This window comes from Moschus berezovskii, chromosome 20 (genome assembly GCF_049115385.1).
Source record: "Moschus berezovskii isolate FMDL1 chromosome 20, NW_MosBer_1.0, whole genome shotgun sequence".
Taxonomy (NCBI): domain Eukaryota; kingdom Metazoa; phylum Chordata; class Mammalia; order Artiodactyla; family Moschidae; genus Moschus; species Moschus berezovskii.
Window position 1 is genome coordinate 25386741 of NC_142479.1, and position 22080 is coordinate 25408820.

At 45.9% G+C, this 22080-nt stretch overlaps 1 protein-coding gene across 2 annotated transcripts in view; it reads left to right on the forward strand.

Annotated features, from left to right (window-relative positions):
- Positions 1–20908, forward strand: part of AATF (apoptosis antagonizing transcription factor) — a 116904-nt gene extending 95996 nt beyond the window's left edge. For both annotated transcript variants that reach the window (XM_055400463.2, XM_088828655.1), the window contains one exon: positions 20620–20908. In XM_055400463.2, coding sequence (XP_055256438.2) covers positions 20620–20683 — 64 coding nt within the window. In that variant the 3' untranslated portion in view covers positions 20684–20908. The remainder of the gene's footprint in view (positions 1–20619) is intronic.
- Positions 20909–22080: the final 1172 nt, after the last annotated feature.

The window sequence follows — 22080 nt, forward strand, 5'->3', positions numbered from 1 at the left end:
CAGTCGCTCAGTCGTGTCCGACTCTTTGCGACCCCATGAATCACAGCACGCCAGGCCTCCCTGTCCATCACCAACTCCCGGAGTTCACTCAAACTCATATCCATCGAGTCGGTGATGCCATCCAGCCATCTCATTCTCTGTTGTCCCCTTCTCCTCCCGCCTTCAATCCTTCCCAGCATCAGTCTTTTCCAGTGAGTCAACTCGTTGCATGAAGTGGCCAAAGTATTGGAGTTTCAGCTTAAGTGAGTGTAAATGTTTCTCTTCCAACCAGTCGATTCCAAAGGAGATCAGTCCTGAGTCTTCATTGGAAGGACTGGTGCTAAAGCTGAAACTCCGATACTTTGGCCACCTCATGCGACGAGTTGACTCACTGGAAAAGATTCTGATGCTGGGAGGGATTGGGGGCAAGAGGAGAAGGGGACGACAGAGAATGAGATGGCTGGATGGCATCACCGACTCGATGGACATGAGTCTGAGTGAACTCCGGGAGTTGGTGATGGACAGGGAGGCCTGGCGTGCTGTGATTCATGGGGTCGCAAAGAGTCAGACACAACTGAGCGACTGAACTGAACTGAAATGTTTCTCTTAAGGAGCTATTATTTTTAAGTTTTTGTGTTCTATTATTATCATCTTATAAAATGTGATATCGTATCGATGCTGTGTTAGTCACAATGAAGTAACATGCAGGTGGGCAGGCAACAGCTAATGTTTTTCACCTGAATTTAGGTGAGGCGTCCATACGTACTGTGAGTACATTTCCCACGGCAGTCACTGAGCCACCTGAGCAGCTTGGGTTGCTAAGATGCACATCATCTCAGTTTTTAAGTGTGTTCATCCTTTGCTCTGATTTATCCACCCTAAGTCTGCCAGCCTGTTTCTGATTGGGAGTGAAATGATGTAGAATGATAACTTCATATTCCACCTATTATTACTATTATTTTTGGTCAAACCTCGCAGCTTCCAAGATCTTAGTTCCCTGACCAGGGATTGAACCTGGGCCCTGGCAGTGAAAGTCCAGATTCCTAACCACTGGGCCACCTGGGAGCTCCCTCATATTCCACTTATTGAATGTTTACTGTATCTCAGACACTGTACTAAGCTCTTCAATATATTTTCATCCAGTCCTTACAAGAAACCACTGAAGTGGTTGACATTATCTACATTCTGTGATAAGAATACTGAGGCATAGAGCAATTAAGTAATTTGCCCAAGATAGCCAAATTCCGAGCGGAACTGGTTTCTGCATCTGGGAGTGTGGCTCTTGACCACTGCCCCTGTTCCCGAGACATCAGCAAGCTTTTAGAAATATGTGGGAGTGATGTGCTGAAGGGCAGCTTGCTCTTCGCTCCCAACCCCACCACCAGCACACATACTCAGAGCCTTTCTCGTCATTAAAACTGGTTCAGAGTAAAGCGACTTTTTCTTTCTGTTATAGTAAAGATGCTTTCTTTTTTAAAAAACTTATTTATTTGTTGATGGTGCGCTGGGTCTCCCTTGCTGCCTGTGGGCTTTCTCTCTCTGCGGTGAGCGGGGCTGCTCTTTGTTGCAGTGCGTGGGCTTCTCTGGTGGTAGTTTCTCTAGTTGCAGAAGCTGTGACTTTGGTAACTGTAGCACAGGCTGTAGGCGTGTGGGCTTCAGTAGCTGTGGCGTGTGGGCTTAGTTGCTCTGAAGCATATGGGATCTTAGTGCCTGACCAGGGATTGAACCCGTGTCCCCTGCATTGGCAGGTGGATTCTTAACCTCTGGACCACCAGGGAAGTCCCTAAAGATGCTTTCTGTATGGGAAGATTTTGCCTGTCAAGCCATTCACATTGTAGTGATTTACAAATCACTGAATTTCCAAGCCTGTTCTTATGGTCACCCTGTTCTTTGATTACAAAGACCCTAAGCCTTGTAATTGGCTTTGAAACCTGGTCCAGTGTATTCAGTCCTTTTGCTCTGACAGTTCTCCTTCTTCTGGTTTCAGGTGTCTGTCACTTACTTTCCTTAGAGACTGTATTTTTTCCCTATAATAAAAACAAGACATGCTTATAGAAGAAAATTTGGAACATATAGAAAGGACAAAGGAAAACTCATGTTATATGCCACTGGGGAAATAATATTATTAATACTTAATTATTAATATTAGTTAATATATTAATATAGTGATAATATTAATACTCTTTATTATCTTGCAGAACTTTTTGTATGTATATTTTATAAAGACATATTTGTATGTTTGAATCCCTTCTTTTTAAAAAATTTTATTTATTTGGCTATGCCAGGTCTTAGTTGTAGCATGTGGGATCAGTTCCCTGACCAGGGATTGAACCCAGGTCCCTGCGATGAGAGAGTGGAGCTTTACTCACTGGAGCACCAGGGAAGTCCCTGAATCCCTTTTCCCAGTTAACTATTATGAGCATTTTAATGGCATATGTTTTTTAAAGGCATGTTAAATAACCTTATAATATTCTATTATGGAGTATTTGTTCTTGGACATTTAGGTTATTTCTGATGGTTTTTATTTCTCTTTAGGGTAATGCTGCAGTGAGCATATTTATATAGAAACCCATGTTCTAAGGTTTGCTTGTATCTTTAGAATAACTTCTGAAGAGTAGCAGGGTAATTTCTGGACCAAGGCATAAACGTTTAAAAATTTTTTAATTGAAATATAGTTTATTTTCAGTTTTCTGGTGTATAGTAAAATGATTCATCCATATTTTCTAATGGTTCGTAATGGGTTGTACTCATTTCTGTCCCCAGTCCCCACCTGCTGAGGTTCATGTCATTTACCTTTGTGGATATGAGAGTTCATTGCAGTGACACTTTACTGAGGCCCTACATGGCACTAGGCACTGGGCTAAGTATCTAATGTTTATTTTCTCATTTAATAATAACCTTGAAGAGTATGTATATTAATCATTTATATTTCTGTTTTTAATCCTTTGTTCATTTTTTTTCTTTGGGTTTAATTTTTCTCTGCAGTTTGTATGAATTCTGTATGTGATGATTATATACCATATATCCTGTTTTTGTAGATTTCTCCCTTTTTGTTTACCTGTTGGTATTAATGACTTTTATTGGTCATATATAAATTTTACTTTTTATATGATCCAACATGTAAGTTCTTTATGGTGTTTTTTCATTGCTTTTATGCCTTGGCATGGGCTTCTCAGGTGACTCAGTGGTAAAGAACCTGCCTGCAATGCAGGAGATGTGGGTTTGATCCCTGGGTCAGGAAGATCCCCTGGAGAAGGAAATAGCAACCCACTCCAGTGCTCTTGCCTTTAAAATACCATGGACGGAGGAGCCTGGTAGGCTATAGCCCATGGAGTCGCAAGGCGTCGAATATGACTGAGTGATTTCACTTCACTTCCAGTATTCTTGCCTGGGAAATCCCATGGATAAGAGTAGCCTGCTGGGACACTCTTTGCTGTGTCCGCAAAGAGTCGTACACAACTCAAGCGACTAAGCTCACACATACTTGCTTAGGCCTTCCTTCGTGGATTCTAGGACCAACTGTTAGCTGATATTTTTGTTACTTTTGTTTGATTTCTTTTCTTACTTTTCATCTGCTTGGAACTTTATTGTCGTATATTGTCCAGTGGTCTCTATCCTCCACTCCTACTGCTTCTTTGTGAGCCCAGAATTTTTTTTTCCCCACTTCCTAGTGTTTCCCTTTCACTATGACACCAACAGCCTCTTAACCACAGTCTGGTCTAATTATTTCTGTGTGTCTTTGCCAGATTATACCTTCCTAAAATGTCACTTAGAACATGCCATTCCTGGTGGCCTACCGAATAAAATCTGAACCTGCCACCAAGGCCTGTGGTGACTTTGCCTTGCCTCCTTTCTCTCCTTGTCACCTGGTTCAGTGTGCACCCTCTTGTGCTGTCCTGCTGGCCCCCGAGGTCCTGGGACGCCCTCCCACCCCAGAGTACCTCCTCACCCTTACCCACCTCCCCTGCCCCACCACTGTCCTTTCCTGCTCAGGGCCCGTGGTCCTCGGTCCACACCAGCCTTTCCAGAGGGACTTTGCTGATTCTCCACCACCCACTGAGTGGGGGCTCTTTCGTCTTCAAACCCCTATTTTATTTGTTTCTCTCAAAAATACGCATATGTATGGAATTTAGAAAGATGGTAACGATAACCCTGTATACAAGACAGCAAAAGAGACACAGATATATAGAACAGTCTTTGGGACTCTGTGGGAGAGGGCGAGGGTGGGATGATTTGGGAGAATGGCATTGAAACATGTATATTATCATATGTGATATGAATCGCCAGTCACGTTCGATGCATGATACAGGATGCCTGGGGCTGGTGCACTGGGGTGAACCAGAGGGATGGGATGGGGAGGGAGGTGGGAGGGGGGTTCAAGATGGGGTACACATGTACACCCGGGGCAGATTCATGTGAATGTATGGCAAAACCAATACAATAATGTAAAGTAATTAGCCTCCAATTAAAATAAATGAATTAAAAAAATACATATATCAAACAATATATAAAAAACAAAAGTTACAGTATTGTATCAAAGTCAGTCCGCTATAAGGAATTTATTTGATCTGTATGCTTTTACAGAATTTGGTTTTATGTCTACATTCATTTTTATCTCTGTGGTACATTGTTTAAAAATGCTTTAGGAAACACATTTGGTATGAATATACATAATACAGTTGACTTTGAAAAACACAGGTTTTTGAATCACATGCATCAACTTAAAAACTTTTTTCCACCAGTAAATATAGTGCCTGTATTTTGATTTTACAGATTTTTGAATAAAATGTGAGGAAAAGTTTCTGTCAGATTAGAGATCACAATATGTGGAATTTAAAAAAAAGACTAGTGTTTGAATCTTGATTCTGTCTCATCCTTGGATGAGTCATTTATCAATTCCTATGTTTCTGAAGTGTTCAGTTCAGTTCAGTTCAGTCGCTCAGTCGTGTCCGACTCTCCGCGACCCCATGAATCACAGCACGCCAGGCCTCCCTGTCCATCACCAACTCCCGGAGTTCACTCAAACTCATGTCCATCGAGTCGGTGATGCCATCCAGCCATCTCATTCTCTGTTGTCCCCTTCTCCTCCCGCCCCCAACCTTTCCCAGCATCAGAGTCTTTTCCAGTGAGTCAACTCGTCTCATGAGGTGGCCAAAGTATTGGAGTTTCAGCTTTAGCATCAGTCCCTCCAATGAACATCCAGGATTGATCTCCTTTAGAATGGACTGGTTGGATCTCCTTGCAGTATAAGGGACTCTCAAGAGTCTTCTCCAACACCACAGTTCAAAAGCATCGATTCTTCAGCGATCAGCTTTCTTCACAGTCCAACTCTCACATCCATACATGACCACGGGAAAAACCATTGCCTTGACTAGACGGACCTTGGTCGGCAAAGTAATGTCTCTGCTTTTTAATATACTATCAAGGTTGGTCATAACTTTCCTTCCAAGGAGCAAGCGTCTTTTAATTTCATGGCTGCAATCAGCATCTGCAGTGATTTTGGTGCCCAAAAAAACAAAGTCTGACACTGTTTCCACTGTTTTTCCATCTAGAGATAACAATATTCAGATTTTCCACCACGTGGAGATTGGTTCCCTAACCCCCACCTCTTAATGTTTCCAAAAATGTTCATTGAACACTTTCTGAAAGTACCAGGTGCATAACTGTTGAAAAATTAAACTAAACGGCATAGAGAGAAAGTTGGAATTATTAAGACAGTAATATTCTTAACATTCCTCTGTATAAAGATATTTATTAACTTATAATGAGAAATAAATACACACTATTGGGGGAAAAGTAAATGAAAAATAAATCATTCTATGTTGATAGCACTAAAATTGTTTCTAGAGTTAAATAATTCTAGGTGACACATAATTTATTATCATCACATCCTCTTCGGACACTGTCACTGTTGGCCATACATGTGGGTCTAAGTGATATATTAATAATGACCATCATTAATTAATAATAGTAGCTAACAGTTTTTATAGGGGGAAGAAAAATGCATGCATATATTGAACTGTATTTCTGTTTCAGCATGTACCTGATCTTAATGGCCTGAAATGGTTTTTCCAAAACAGATGGTCTTGATGTGGCTTTGATGTCATTCGGTCCAGTTTCATTTTTTAAAGTAATACTTATTTTTGAAGATACTTTTGGGAAAGAAGTGTGTGACTACTCTTAGTAGCCCACTAGAAACCCTTTCTGCTGCTGTTCTTCACATTTAGGTTTAATTCAAAAAGTACACTCACCCCTTGGTTTGTTCTCAGTGAAAGTAAGTAATAAATAGGGGTTGGCCAAATTATTGCCTGCCACCTCACCTGGTTTTCGGGGCCTGCGAACTAAGAATGATTTTTACACTTTTTAATGCCTAAGATAATATTTCAGGTAATAATATCTCATGACACATGAAATTTACAAAATTCAAATTTGCACTTTCCATGAGTGAAGTTTTATTGGAACCTAGCCTTACTCGTCAAAGATCTGTATTCTACTGGCATGACTGTTTAGCAGCCTGTGTGTGTGTGTGTGCCTTCAGTGGGGTTGGAAGATGTAATTGACCATATCTAAGCCTTGACAACTTTCATAAGCTTTAAATGATAGTAACTGGGCTATTAGCCTATTGAATTCTGAGATCTCTATGATGAGAAAGGCATTGCTACACAACTGCAAGACCCTTGACACCTTACAGCATCTCAGGGCGATATCAGTGCTATAATTCAAACTGAATGCTGTATTTTTGTACCTGATAAATCCTTTAATGTAACACATTTGAACCACATGAAAGATCAGATTTCTGCTCTAAGTGACCCATTCCCTAGTCTTGACAATCTTTAAAAAAACTGGTGTGGGAGACTCAAGGCTAAAATATTTATTTTAATTCCACTAATGTTATTAACTATACCATTTATATTTTGTTTGTTTCGCAAGATTATTATTTCTTGTATTACCAAGTATATGACTGAGCCTTCAATGGAAATGATGACTAGACTTGAAGCAGTTGATCAAATGTATAGTTCGATATATAATCAATGATTGTAATAGTGTAACTCTAGAAGGCAACGGCAACCCACTCCAGTACTCTTGCCTGGGAAATCCCATGGATGGAGGAACCTGCTAGGCTGCAGTCCATGGGGTCGCTAAGAGTCGGACATGACTGAGCGACTTCACTTTCACTTTTCACTTTCATGCATTGGAGAAGGAAATGGCAACCCACTTCAGTGTTCTTGCCTGGAGAATCCCAGGGGCGGTGGAGCCTTGTGGGCTTCCATCTATGGGGTTGCACAGAGTCGGAGATGACTGAAGCGACTTAGCAGCAGCAGCAACAGTACTTAATGTACTTCACAAAAACATTTATTAGGGTATTTTTTTCTTTCTAAGAATGCTTAATTTATAAGTCAAAATTGTATGCATAAGTTTACTATCATCCCATGTTTGGTATTATCAAGGTTTTATGCTCTTACATTTGGGTTAATATATTTTGATTCCAATTGAATGCTGTCTTACTTACTATATGGGCTTCCCTGATAGCTCAGTTGGTAAAGAATCCACCTGCAATGCAGGAGACCTGGGTTCAATCCCTGGGTTGGGGAAATCCCGTGGAGAAGGGAAAGGCTACCCACTCCAGTATTCTGGCCTGGAGAATTCCATGGACTGTATAGTCCATGGAGTCGAAAAGAGTTGGACACGACTGAGCAACTTTCACTTTTTACATAGTTACTATATAGCATTTCTCTAGCACAAGTTGTATTTGTAAAACAAGTCAAGTCTTTTCCCAGTTGATGTCAGCCTTCCCTCGGCCAGAGAGCTGACTCCAGATCCTTGACCACCTGTCCTGCCCCAGCTCACAGGCAGGATCACAGTGTGACCTTGAAGAAATCTTCTCTTTGGTCTTCTGTTGTTGTTCAGTTGTGTCCGACTCTTTGTGACCCCATGGACTGCAGCACTCCCAGGCTTCCCTGTCCTTCACCGTCTCCTGGAGCTTGCTCAGACTCATGTCCATTGAGTTGATGATGCCATCCAACCATCTCATCTTCTGTCATCCCCTTTTCCTCCCGCCTTCAATCTTTCCCAGCATCAGGATCTTTCCAGTGAGTCAGCTCTTCACATCAGGTGGCCAAACTGCTAGCATAAGTCCGTCCAATGAATATTCAGGGTTGATTTCCTTTAGGATTGACTGGTTTGATCACTTTGCAGTCCAAGGGACTCTCAGGAGTCTTCTCTAGCACCACAGTTTGAAAGCATCAGTTCTTTGGTGCTCAGCCTTAGTTTCCTGCTTTATAAAGTGAAAATAGTCATTCTTGCTCATTAGATTCTTTTTTAAAAAACACTTATTCACTATTTCATTTATCATTTATTTTTAGCTATGCTGGGTCTCTGTTCCTGCACTTGGACTTTCTCTAGTTGTGATGTGCAGGCTTCTCGTTGCTGTGGCTTCTCTTGTTGCGGAGCTTGGGCTCTGAAGTGTGAGCTCAGTAGTTGTGGCACATGGGCTTAGTTGCTCCGCAGCATGTGAAATCTTCCTGGACCAGGGATCGAACCCCTTGTCCCCTGCATTGGCAAGCAGGTTCTTAACCACTAGACCACCAGGGAAGTCCTCATGAGAGAATGAAGTGTTCTTTGTAATTTTTTGTTTCTGAAAGGACTGTTTTAATGATAGTTACTTAAACAAAATTTATGTTTTTATACATGTACATATTATGTCATTGTTCCTTTGCCTCCAAGGGAGACACACCCATTTTTTTGTACATCTGAGAAGAATTAGTTCTAGGCCTTCTGTCTGAAATGCCTTGCAAGGCCTTCAGCTTATGAGTCTATTGCTTGTAAGTAATTATAAGCTGGTAAGATTATTTTTGCAAACAGTCCTGTAAGATGGATGAACAAACTTTTTTGCCTCTGTTACTAAGATTGCTCCATATTATCTAACTGTTAACTCTAATATAAAGATCTTCATTGACCCAAAAAACCCATCATAGGTTGAAAATATCATAAGTTGAAAATACAGTTAATATGCCTAACCTGCTGACATCATGGCTGATCGTCGCCCACCTTAGGCATGCCCAGGACACTTCCATTAGCCTGCAGTTAGGCAGAGTCATCCAACGCAAAGGCCTATTTCATAATAAAGTGACATGTCGATTGTGTCATTGATCGAATCCTGTACTGCAGGTGAACGGCAGAAGGGCTGTCTGGGCACAGAGTGGTGTGTGTCGTTTGTCCACTGTCTCCATCACGAGGGGGTCTGCCCCACGTCGCAGCCTGGGAAGAGAGAGGTTGCTGCTGCTGCTGCTGCTAAGTCACCTCAGTCGTGTCCGACTCTGTGTGACCCCACAGAAGGAAGCCCAACAGGCTCCCCCGTCCCTGGGATTCTCCAGGCAAGAACACTGGAGTGGGTTGCCATTTCCTTCTCCAATGTGTGAAAGTGAAAAGTGAAAGTGAAAGTGAAGTCGTGTCCGACCCTTAGCGACCCCACGGACTGCGGCCTACCAGGCTCCTCCATCCATGGGATTTTCTAGGCAAGAGTACTGGAGTGGCTTGCCATTGCCTTCTCCGGGGAAGAGAGAGGTTACAGTTCAGAATTCGAAGTACAGCTTCTACTAAACGCATGTTGCATTCACATTGTCATCAAGTTGAAAGACCTTTGAGTCAAGCATCTGTTTTGTTTTTAATGACTGTGCTGGCTCTTGATTGCTACTCAGGCTTTTCTCTAGTTGAGGTGAGCGGGGCTACCCTCTAGCTGTGGTGTGCGGGCTCCTCATTGCGGTGGCTCCTCTCGCCATGGAGCGTGGGCTCCGGATGAGCACGCTTCGTGTGCAGCATGCAGGCTTAGTAGTTGCAGCTCCCAGGCCCTGGAGCACAGGCTCAGCAGTTGTGGCGCACGGGCGTAGCTGCTCCATGGCATGTGGAGTCTTCCCAGACCAGGGATCGAACCCGTGTCCCCTACATTGGTAGGTGGCTTTTCCACCACGGAGTCTCCAGGGAAGCCCCAGTCAAGCGTCGGGGACTGTTCTCACTTTGCTCTGTTCCCCTAGCACTCCATGCCCAGCCAGTTCACCAGCAGCGTGGGCCCTGATCCTCTGCACGCTTTGTCTCCACATAAGAACGTTGCGCCGCCCAAGAGCCAGCTCCATGGTTTGTTCTTTGCTTGTGGCCAAGCTGGAAAAGCACAGAAATACAGAGTCCAGCCCTGCGACTTCATTCTTTACCTCGAGAGTTTTGAAAGTTGTTTTACTTAGGCTGAGCCCTGGGAAAAAGTCACAAGTCTACACCACAGACGTGTGTCGTATGAAGGTCTTCTGCCCATCTTGGCTGTGATAGCCATGCTGGGTGTGGTTTCTGGTGGCCCTTCTGCAAATTACTAGTTACCATGGAAACACAGAGTATGGATAGGGCTCTGGGTTGATCAATTCTCATTGTAGGACAGTTTTTTTTTTTTTTTGGACTACTCTCAGGATTTTGTTTGGTTTAAGAAGAAAACAGATCTGGAATGGCTCCTGTATGTGCATTAACAAAGCATAATAGTCCCTGGTTTCCTTTTGTTATTTTTACTGTTGGTTTTAAGTGTCAAGCCAAAAAAAGGATATTTAGATAAAGGGCATCGCCTGAGTGTACTTTGAGTTCCAGGTGCTGGGGAGCAGGCATCTGTAATGGGAAGCTATTACTAACTACCCTGGAAATGAGGTCTTGAATGAGCCATAACCACACCTTGTGTTTTATCCATTGTCTCCCTCTGGGGAGCAGAACACTTTATAAACATTAACTCTTTTACCCTCTGGGCACCTCCACTTAAAAGGTAAATAAGACTGAAGGCTCTTTCCTCTCCAATATAGATGAGGAAACATCAGCCGGGAGAGGGAGATTACTGGCTGGAGGCACGGGAGGCATTTGCAGCCCAGGGTGTTTGGCATGACCTCCCCCCGCCGCCACAGTGGACCCCAGTACCCTGGTGGCCTCTGACCCCCAGTAGCTGCCCTGCAAGGCTCCCCTCTCTGCCTCTCCAAGGCTGGTGGGGGCTGGGCCCTTTGTCTGTGTGGAATGTGAAACGCAGCAAAGAGGACCGATTGTTCCTCACTGCTTTGTGCTCCTTTATAAGAAAGGAGAGATCAATACACATTTTCTCCTGCGCGCACTTGGCAGCGCTCCGCCTCTCCATCCTGCAGGGGAGGCTCAGCCGTGCACCACAGTGGATTCCCCAGCTTCCAGGGGCAGAAACGCAAACTACTCATTTTGCATGGAGCAGTCAGGCTTTTAAAAACCAGTCCTGTAACTGGCTGAGGTCATCAGACTGCTGACTTCAGTGACTGGCTGGTGAGCCGAGGCGCTTGAGTGGGGAGGCGGCCCCGGGCAGATACCTAGAAGCTCCAGACACCTGGGCACGCCCCCTGGGGAAGGTTTCCCTCGCAGGTGGCTGGGAGAAACCTTTTTTCCAAATTTCTCTCTTGATACACAGAACAGAGGAGCAAGTTCTTTGAAGGAAGACATTAAAAACCAAACAAAATTGACAGATGGAGGGCATCAGTTTGCATTTTGCCATTTACTGTAAATAAACTGTCCAAACAAGACCCTTAAGGTGGGGATCTTGTAGAGCTGAGACAGGGATCTTGTAGATTTTATTTTTTAATCAGAAAATGTGGTGTTGATCCCTATAACTTTGTAGCTTCCTGCCATTAAACAGTTAAGTGTGGGACATGACTAACAAAGGTAGTTTGTTTTTAAAAATTTTTTTGAAGTGTAGTTGATTTGCAGTGTTTCAGGTATACAGCAGTGATTCAGATGTGTGTGTGTGTATGAATAGACATATCTCTCTTTCATATGCATTTTCACTGTAGGTTATTATATGATATTGAATATAGTTCCCTGTGCTACACAGTAGGTCCTTGCTATTTATCTGTTTTATATATAATGGTGTGTATCTGTTAATCCCAAACTCCTAACTTCTCCTTCCACCCCTTTCCCCTTGGGTAATGCTGTTTGTTTTCTCCGTTTGTGGGTCTATTTCTGTTTTGTAAATAGGCCCCTTTGTATCGTATGTTTAGATTCCACATGTAATGATACTGTGTGCCATTTAACAAAGGTAGTTTGGAGGCAGAACAGCCTGGCAGGGCCTGGTGAGGTCCGCAGTCAGGTTCTTGGGTGCTTCCTTCGCACCCAGGAGATCGCTGGGGCTAGAGTGTGGATGGTTTACCAGGGAAAGGGAGGAGGGCCGAGAACAGGACCCAGGGAAGGGCAGTGGAGGGAAGAGAAAAGGATGAGGGCAGAGCAGGAGCAGACACGGAGGGTTTCCCCCTGGGTGGAGCGTGCGGGCACCGGGGCAGGCAGGCGGGACCCTGCGGTACCTTTTGTGTCCTGTGGGCTGAGCTGAACCCGGGGCTCGGCATCCCGAGCTGCTTTTATGTTTGGATAAAAAAAGTCGCTGCTTTTATGTTCGAATTCCGACTGGGTTTTTTTGGTTAAGTCAGTCCTACAGCTTAGCACCAGCAGTAATGGAATGCCTTGCTGAAACTCCCGGTTGACCACAGACATCTTCGCTGATTTCTGTGTGTTTTGACCCCTTTGGAGTAGCTGTGAGAAGCATCTGAGAGAAGGATCACACACCGCCCCCCACCCAGGCCCTGGGTCGTTGGGCAGCGGTCTTGATAGGGATACAAATGTAACTCAGTGTCAGCCTCCCCTTCTGTGCAGCTGGAGGAGGTGATTCACGTCTAAGCAGTGAAGCATCCCGTGGCTTTTAACAGGAGCTGTTAAGAGGGGCTGCTGTTTGAACAAGGAGCTTCATCTTCCTGAAGCCAGCAGTCACAAAGCCGTAAACACAACACCGGCCAACTCTATTGCCAGGATCGTGGCGGCCTGACGTTAATATTAAACATCTCCAGCAAGGCAGAGAGATCCCCAGCCCAGCCACAGAATAAAAATAAATAAAAATAAAGAGAAAACCCTGCTAAAAGCGGTGAGATGATTTGTCATCCTTCTTCTGTGAGGCCATTTGTCTTCTCTCACATCAAATCTGTTATAAAACAGTCAAACTGTGAAAGTGGAAATCATCCCAGGAATATGGAATATTAATGCACAGGAGAGGAGGTGACATCCCTTTTGTCGAGAGGTCCCTCCTCATCCCCCGGCCCCACCTCTTCTTTTTTGCAAGTCCCACCAAGGTAAATTATTTTTCTTTAAAAGAATCTGAAAGACTTGAAACTAGTGGTTGGACGATGCAAGTTTCAAGTGTTCTGCTTCCTTGTTTAAGGGGAGTGAATTTGTAACTGACACGGGAACAAGGAGGGAGCGCGGGTGCGGGGAACACTTCACAGACTCGCCCCTCGCACCCTCTCACCCTCCCCTTCCTCCTTCACTTCCTTTGTCTGGGGCCTGGACCCTTATCTTTGAACATTTGTAAATCTCGAGTCTGATCTTTAGGATTCAGGCCAGAGGTCACATGTCACCATCTGTAATTTAAAACTGTGGGGCTAAAAGCATTTGCAGAGGTTTGAAGGACCCGGTTCTGACCTGACCAAAGGAGCGAATTGGAACAGACCATCCAGAGTCTTCTTCAAGCACTGGGGAGGATGGTGAGGAGAGCAGAGGTGATGGGTAATTTATGGCCAGTTTGCCGGAGCCGCTAGTTGCCTGGTCAACTGAGAAGTGCGTCGTGTGCTGCCACCTTGTGGCAGATCTGGGCAGCCGTGGTGAGCTGTCCTGTAGCTTATGGAGAGTTCAGCCTGGTTCTGAAAGGTTTGTCCAGATGCAGGTAATTAGTGATAGGTAAGGACGTTCTCTGAGTTACTGTTACTCTGCTCACTTGTCCCTGTTAACAAACAGCCCTCGAGAAGAGAGCGTTGCTTTTTCTCTTTTCACCTTTCTTGGCTTTTTCTGTGTATTGTTTTTTGGCATGCAGTTGTGCTGGCATTTCAGGGGAGAAGCCATTCTTGGTTGCTGGGGATGCTGGGGGGAGAGGGAGGGAGTTAGGTGCTGACCCATTGGCTTTACCCAGGAACTCTGAGTTTTCTACTCTCATGATCTTTTTATATCACCCTGAGTGGTACTCCCTCCTTACAAGGTACACTTCTGTGCCTTCACTGGCATTGCCTTCCTCACTGTCCAGGTTTCCTGACAGAGTCTCGGCCGGGGGCTCTGCCGCACCCCCCCCCCCCGATCTGTGTGCACACGGCCCCCCACCCCCAGTCCCACCGCTGTGTGCACACGGCCCCTGGGGCCCAGGGCAGCCACCTGCCATCTGGATCCACACAGTTACCCCTCTTAGGCCATAGAACCAGACATCTTTCTCTTACCTGTAAACTGTCTGATACAGAGCAGAATGGATTTGGGTGAGAGGAAGCAGGAAGAATGAAAGATGCAGGAAGGTGCCATCTCGTCTGTGGTGTTTGGGGAGCAGACCCTAGCAGCTGGGTTGGGAGGACCCCTTGGTTTGGTGCCAAGTGATCATTAGCAAGACAGCTTTTTCCAGTTGGCATTTAGAATGCCCTGGGCCTGCCTGCAGACAGAGAGACTGGAAGCTCCATGAGGGCAGGAAAGGACGTGCTGAAGACAGAGGCAATGACAGTCTACCCTGTACACCTGGGTCTCCTGGACTGTCCAGACCCACGAGGTGGGCTCAGAGGGTGCAGACGCTGTCTGTTGGGCCACTGGAGGGCTCAGAGGGGTTCTGCCAGGCCAGCAGGAGAACCCCAGCTTTGTCATAGCGGGATGGAGTATTTCTTTCCACCTGGAAAAGACCAGACTTAGGAGAAGACAGCAGTAGTTGAAATGCTGCCCCGGGGAAGAGCTGTCCCTTTGGCTCTAGACGGCTGGGCCATGGGTGGGGGTCCCACAGTGGCAGAGGGGGGCCCAGCCGGAGGAAGAATGTTCCCACATCTCCAAATGGAGTGGGTTGTCCCAGCAGAGTGACTCCATATGATCATTTTCCCAACTTAGCTTCTGCCATGTCATTCCTGTTTTGATAATCCTGCAAAAACCTAACAGATAGGCATTCACATGTATTTTGTGAATCTGTTATACCTGTGTGTTATATTCTGAGGCCAAGGAACCATCCTCACCTGATACAGGTTTATAAGCTTCCACAACACTAACAAATAAAATGTTTTTGAAACACAAATAAAAAAATCCTGCATCAGTAACATCACCAATAATTATTAAAAGCGCATCTGCTGTCAGCAGCCATGGTGGTGAGTTTCTGCTCTGGCTGTGTCTGTCCTGACACAACTATTTGGGTTTAATCAAGATTCTGCTGGACACGAGCGCTATTGCAATCAGAGCCTTAGTCTCACTTTCCCTTTGTGCATTTCATCATTCTTGGATTCGCAAGTGTATGTCTAAGGCGTGGAGTCTTGCAGAAGCATGCAGCACAGGCCCTTCGGGTGTGCAGGGCTGAGGTGGGGATTACCGGGGAGGGCGGGCCCTTGTGGGATGCATCTTGTGTATTTAGGGAGGAACCCCCCCACCTCACCCCTAGTGAAGCAACTGATAAGCAATCTCAAATTAATCAAGGACAAATTCTGCGTACAGTTTTAATCAGGAAAGTAGCAGTTGTCTCCACTGGCACCTTTGGAAGAATGGCTGGAGTCACGGCATGTCGTACTTGCTCAGGGACCAGGAAGTATTTTTGGAGGTTGTGCAGGTTTCCTTAGGGAGCGGTGCCCTGGCTGCTTTCTCCTCTGCCTACTTTTAAGGCCACAGGGCCAGGTGGGTGTAGCTTGGAGGTGTCCAGGCCGGAAGAGGAGAATCAGGGTGTCTGGGGTGTGGCCAGTGCAGCTCCTTTGGTCCCAAGTGCTACAAGCTCCTGACCTCATTGACTGTACCCCACACAGATCTCTGTGGGCTCAGGTTCGCCTTTGTCCTGGGCTGTGTTGCGGTCAGTGAGGAGTGTGTGCGGCTGGACTGCACCTTGACACATGTCCACCCCCGATTCATTTAGGGCCCCTTTGAGCCTTGCCTGCCACTCAAGTGATAGCATCTCACAGCCAGCTTGACTGGGCACACTTAAGTCTCTTCACATGACATAATAAATAAGCTGAATCCTAGTACACATGCACACACACATTCTATCTTTATGGAAAATGGCTGCTAATCCATGATCATTTTTTTCCAGAAACAGGTTTTATGATAATATAGTAAAAATATTAAATTAGAAAATGTCTCACTAAGGGTTATAAAACCTTACTACACTAGAGATAGGTAATTATCCCTTCTACAGCCTAAATGACAGTTTAAAAGAAATAAAAATGTTAGTGCTCATTACTTGCTTTTGTAGGTTGCAATAAAGGGTAAGTTAAATTTTAATTCAAGGAAGAGCCCCTGCTATCGACCTTCTACCTTAGGTCCAAGTCCTGTTAATTACTCTGTGGGTTATTCTCCTGCATGATCCCCCCATTAATACATTTCCTACAGTGGACGTTCCCACTGGCCATTGAGGCCGAGAGTGTAGGGGGCGAGGTAACAAAGGGGGGAAGGCATTTCAGCTCAGTGATTCAAATCTGGACTCTTAATGTGGTAGGGAGCAGGAATTATGTATTAAGGGAAAAAAACCCAACTTCATTATGCATAGCCTTAAGGGGACCTCAAGTATTAAACTACACGCTTACCCTGGAGAATCGGATGGAGACAAGGTTAACCTGAAGGATTGATAGTTTAGCTTCTCTGTGTGGCTAAATCCTGGTTAGGAAAGATGCTGGGGTCGGGGTGTTGGGGGGGTGGCAGTGCTCTGTGCAGCAGAAGGCCGGCTGGCCCTTTGTCCCATCGTGGTTTTTCCTTACCCAGTTCTGGTTTTAGTTTTGTTCTCCTGGCTCTGGGAGGGGACCCGGGTGTGTCCTGTTTCCTTCCAGATGCTTTTCCCTCCCCTGAGCCCTGGGTCGAGCACCTGCTTGGGTTGGGGGCACCGCTTAGTACCCACCCCCACCCTCCCCTCAGTCTTCCTCCTGGGCCACACAGAGATCTTCCCCTGGGAAAGGAGATGCAGGGAGTTGGCAGGAATCAGTTTCCAGCTTTTTCCTGCAGTTGTCCTGGCCAAGCGGAGTTGCAGGTTCCCCTCCTCCCTTTCCGTTCACAGTTGTCCTCACTGGACACGAAGCCCTTCCTTGCCCTGGAGCGGGGGAACCTCACAAAAGGACCAGTCAACATCTCAGGGCAGGGATCATGACCGGCCGTGACCCAGGACCAGGTAACAGAGCCCTGACGGTCAGGTGGCTCCCAGGTCTTTATTCTCAACAGAATTGCAGGAGCACCTAATTGAGTTGTCAGCTGACAGATCATTAAAACTAATTTTTGGTGGGAGACCACTCTCAGATTGGGGGGAAAGGCGATTAATTCAGAAGGAGTTGAAAGCACTGTCACTGCTATAACAGAACTCTCCCTTTCCTGCGTCTGCTTGTTTGCATGGCGAGGCTTCTCATCACTGGTGGCTACAAAGCTAAAGAGCAGGGTAGAGTCACTCCTGAACCTGCTTTCATTCCAGTAATAAACAGTATTCATCCCTGGAATGGGAATGGAGGGGGAAGCCTCATCCATATCATTAACAGAATTTCTAGTAACATTTTACACATATTAAAAATTTACCAAAATTATACCAAACTTTATTATATTGTTATATGTATCGGTTGCATCCTAATAATTATTACAGTGATAACACAGTCCAGAAGTATAATTTTTCAGAATTAACTAAGAGCTTTATGGTCCCAAGAAATTAAAATATTTTTGTTTCAACTTTTTAAATTTCAAAAAGTGCATCAATTTGCATATTTTTGTGGTCAAAAAGTATCATAGAGTAATCAATCAATTGATTTCAAGCATAAATCAATTATATTAAGACAAAAACCTATAGGGAAAAATCAGATGGAAATCCAAGTTTAAGAAGAAAAGGATGCTGTAAAATTTCCAGGTTAATGAGTTTGTTTACTTGTTGTTTAAATGAGCAGTGATGGATATCAGATCAGTGTGGCACATAGGTTCCATGGGGCGTATTACAAACAGGATGCAAGAGTTTTATTTTAAAAGTTAGTATGCACAATTTTCTGATAGTTATATCCTTTGTGGCTACGGGATTTTGGAAAGTTGTGTAGGAGCTGTGCAGAGAGGCTGAAGACCAGACCACAGACCCCACCCTCATGGCAGTTTCCCACCTCCGCCCCGGGCAGGGCCTCTGCAGGGAAGAAGGACCAGGAGATAAGCTGAGCAGCTGGAGTTTGGGGGGCTTCACCCTGGTCATGCTCTTGGACCCCAGGAGGGTCAGCTTTGTCCATCTCTAGAGCCTTTAGAATCAGGGCTGAGGGTTGTGGACAATGGGTAGGAGATGGGAACAGAAAAGTCTCTGAGGAGGCTGTCGCCACCTTCTTGGTGAGAGATGGTAGGATCTAAAATAACAGAGCCTGGAGGAGCGGGGACGTCTGAGATACTTTGAGGGTGAAAACAGTCCCTGATTGGTGTTCGTGGGTGAGAAGGACTTGGAATTGAAATTGGGGATTCTCAGGTGGGAATAATACCTGACTTGTATTTTTTCTCTCTTTGCTGTAAAATATATTTTAAGAATCCAGACCACTCTGCCATCCAATTGCTTTGCCATGAACAGCTGCATATGTTTGTCAGCCTTGCCCACCTGAGTGTGAAATGATGTTCTATCAAAACACGGGTTTCAGCATCTCCCTCTCCTCTCCTGACACGTGAACCCTGCTGCGGGCAGTGACTGCCGCGTGGCCCCGGCAGTTCGCTGATGTTGCGGTGCGGAGAGGAAGCATTTGCTCGGTGGTAATGATGGGTCTCGTGCAGGCGAGGCTGGAAGGGTTGATCGTGAAGGGCTCCACAGCCTTAAAGCCACACCGTCCTCTTTGTCGTGGTGACCCTCCCCTTAACACCGTTTAATTTCTTTGCGGAAATGGCCGCAGAGACTTGCCCTTATTGGCAGGTAGGCAGGCCATCATGTGAGCAAGTCATGCCTGGGCAGGGCAGGGGCTGTCTTCTATGTGATGGAGCCGGTGATTTAGAAGCCACTGCCTCCGGAAGGAGGCTGCCTGCCTGTCATATGCATGTGGTCCGAAGCCGCCTTCCCCTTGTGCACACGTCCGGGCCGTCCGGGGCGAGCGGGCAGATGTGTATCGCTCAGGGACAAATAGACCCTGCGACTCCGGGTGGACTGCAGCCTTTGTTGTCAGCCCAGGGGTACCCTGGTCGATTGCGGGTACTGGCACGTTCTTGCCATAACGTTCCTATAATAATATGGGAGACCCACTGTTTTCTGGCCACTTTCCCTGCCTGCCCTGTGGTCCCCAGCATGACAAGTTTCCTTTACATTCGTTGCTTCCTTCTTTAAGACTTTTCCCTGTTTTCAGAGTTTCAATATGCTGTTCTTGTTGCTGGGGTTTCTAATTAGAGTACCTCTGTTGGGCTTCCCAGGTGGCTCTGATGGTAAAGAATCTACCTGCAATGCAGGAGACTTAGGTTCAATCTCCAGGTCAGGAAGATCTCCTGGAGAAGGGGACGGCTACTCACTCCAGCATTCTTGCCTGGAGAAATTCATGGACAGAGGAGCCTGGTGGGCTGCAGTTCATGGGGTCGCAAAGAGTCAGACATAACTGAGCAACTAACACTTTATGTTGGTACCCAAAACTGTAACAGGGTGAATTCAAGCAGACTCGTAAGATTTTGTGTTGAAATGTGGCTGTGACCAGTAATAGCTGTCTGAAGCATGGGGAGTTTTTTTGTGCTTCGTTTTTGAAAATTAGATTTGCTGATGATGACTCTCAGGTAATAAGAGCACTTCTATCAGCCAGCCTGTCAAGGATGGCAGGCTGTGGCAAGCTCGTTCACTCACTGGTTTGTGACCTCTGCCCCGTGCCTGCCCTCCTTCCCAAGGGTAGAGGTTTGGTCCCCGCCTCCCTGTGGTGTGACCTGCCTGGAGGCTTGTGGCTCCTTGCATCTCCCAGGGAGACCTGGCCCTCCACCCAGGGAAGAGTTCTGGGCTGCTGGGGCCCAGGGGCCCTTGACCACCCCTGCCGGGCAGCAGAAACAGAGGTGCAAGTCATTTATTCATTTTCAGGGACCCAAGACCTTGGCATGTTAGGGTTATTTTTTTTTTAACGTCAAACCCAAATTTAGAAATAAATTAGCCAATCAAATTACTTATAGTGGAAGGATAGTGAAAGGGCGGGGTTCGGGGAAGGGACCCTGTGCCCGAGCAGCTGCATGCATGCTGGTAATTGGAATCTTGTTTCTGGGTCATTTTCATTGTTTTTCAAGTGCTGCCAAGTCCAGGAAAATGTATGAAAACTAAATTATATCCCCTGCATCCCATGTCTGATTGAATCCTCCTCGTGTGGCAGTCTCATACATCCTATTAAAATATTCAATCTTGTTTTCTTACTTGAAGAGCTTGTCTGTAAAGGGCAAACTTATAGAAAACTGGTTCCCTGGAGACAGGGTATCCAGCCACGCCGGACTATTTACATATTCTGCTGTTTGGCCGCTTCCAGGTTCTTCCCCTCCTCTGTGTTTGTGAAGAAGAGCTGTGGGTTGCATTTTTAATTACGCAGCTGTGTTTTCAATTGAAGACTCAGACCGGGGTGTTTCCCAGCTTCTTGGTTCTTTTCTAACCTAGAAAAGTTAAACCAACGCATTAACCAGTTTGTTTCGTTTGTCTTCCAGGACAGAGCTGTATCGATCCCTTTTTGGCCAACTCAACCCCCGTGATGATGGCCACGGGGCCTGAGGGCTTACGTCTTTCCAGCTCGAGGCCTGAGGTGGGGTCGCTGCACACCCATCCCCATGGAGGAAGCTGTAATCCTGGGAGTGTGCAGTCCAGAACGCGGCCTGAGGCGGGCCAGGAAGCCTCTCCCCACCTTCCGGAAACAAAGGACAGGGAAACAAAGTATGCGCCCCCCACTCCCCACCCCAAGGGCTTGAACCACCACAAATAAAGAGTCATTTTACTGTTGCCGCAGCCACACGTGATTCCTTCAGCAGCACCACGTGAGTGTTTTAAGCTCCCATAGGGTGACAGGCTCTTTGTTTCCCCAGCCCAGTGGCCTTCTCTCACAAAGGAAACCTTCACAGAAGGAGGGCTTCCCCAAGGATCCAGTGGTTAGGACACTCCCTTCCAATTCAGGGGTCATGGGTTCGATCCCTGGTGAGGGAACCTCAGTCCCACATGGCTCAGGGTACAGTCAAACATTCTAAAAAATAAATGAACCCAGGATTTGAAAAAACAACTTCACAGTAGAAATAATCCTGGGGCAGAGGCTGCTCTCAGGTGGGTAATGTTCAGCAATTGATTACGGCTCTGAGGAGCAGATACACCTGCCCCCCCACAAACTGTCAGCTGTGCCTCAGTGGAGGTATTTGTCTGTTGTTGCTCAACAGCAATCTCTGACTTCTTTCTTGTTTCCTCTTTTCATCCATAAAGATTCTTCCAGAGTCCTTTTCCATTCTCACCATTCCTAAATCACTTCATTAAGATCAGCTCTGGTGTAAATCCAGCAGGAGGAAATGATTCACTTGTTTTTCATCCAAAGGTCAAAAGCTGAAAATTAAATCCCCATAAGGGGGATTTATTGGCCTGCTGTGGTCAGTATGCAATGAGGTGATCTTGCATAAGTAATGTATATGTGCCCACATGTGAGGCTGACCATCTCCCGGGTCCTGTGCCCGCATCGTTCAGTTCAGTTCAGTTCAGTTGCTTAGTTGTGTCCGACTCTTTGCGACCCCATGAATCACAGCACGCCAGGCCTCCCTGTCCATCACCAACTCCCGGAGTTCACTCAAACTCATGTCCATCGAGTCGGTGATGCCATCCAGCCATCTCATTCTCTGTCGTCCCTGTCTCCTCCCACCCCCAATCACTCCCAGCATCAGAGTCTTTTCTAGTGAATCAACTCGTTGCATGAGGTGGCCGAAGTATTGGAGTTTCAGCGTTAGCATCAGTCTTTCCAGTGAACACCCAGGATTGATCTCCTTTAGAATGGACTGGTTGGATCTCCTTGCGGTCCAAGGGACTCTCAAGGGTCTTCTCCAACACCACAGTTCAAAAGCGTCAATTCTTCGGCGATCAGCTTTCTTCACAGTCCAACTCTCACATCCATACATGACCACGGGAAAAACCATAGCCTT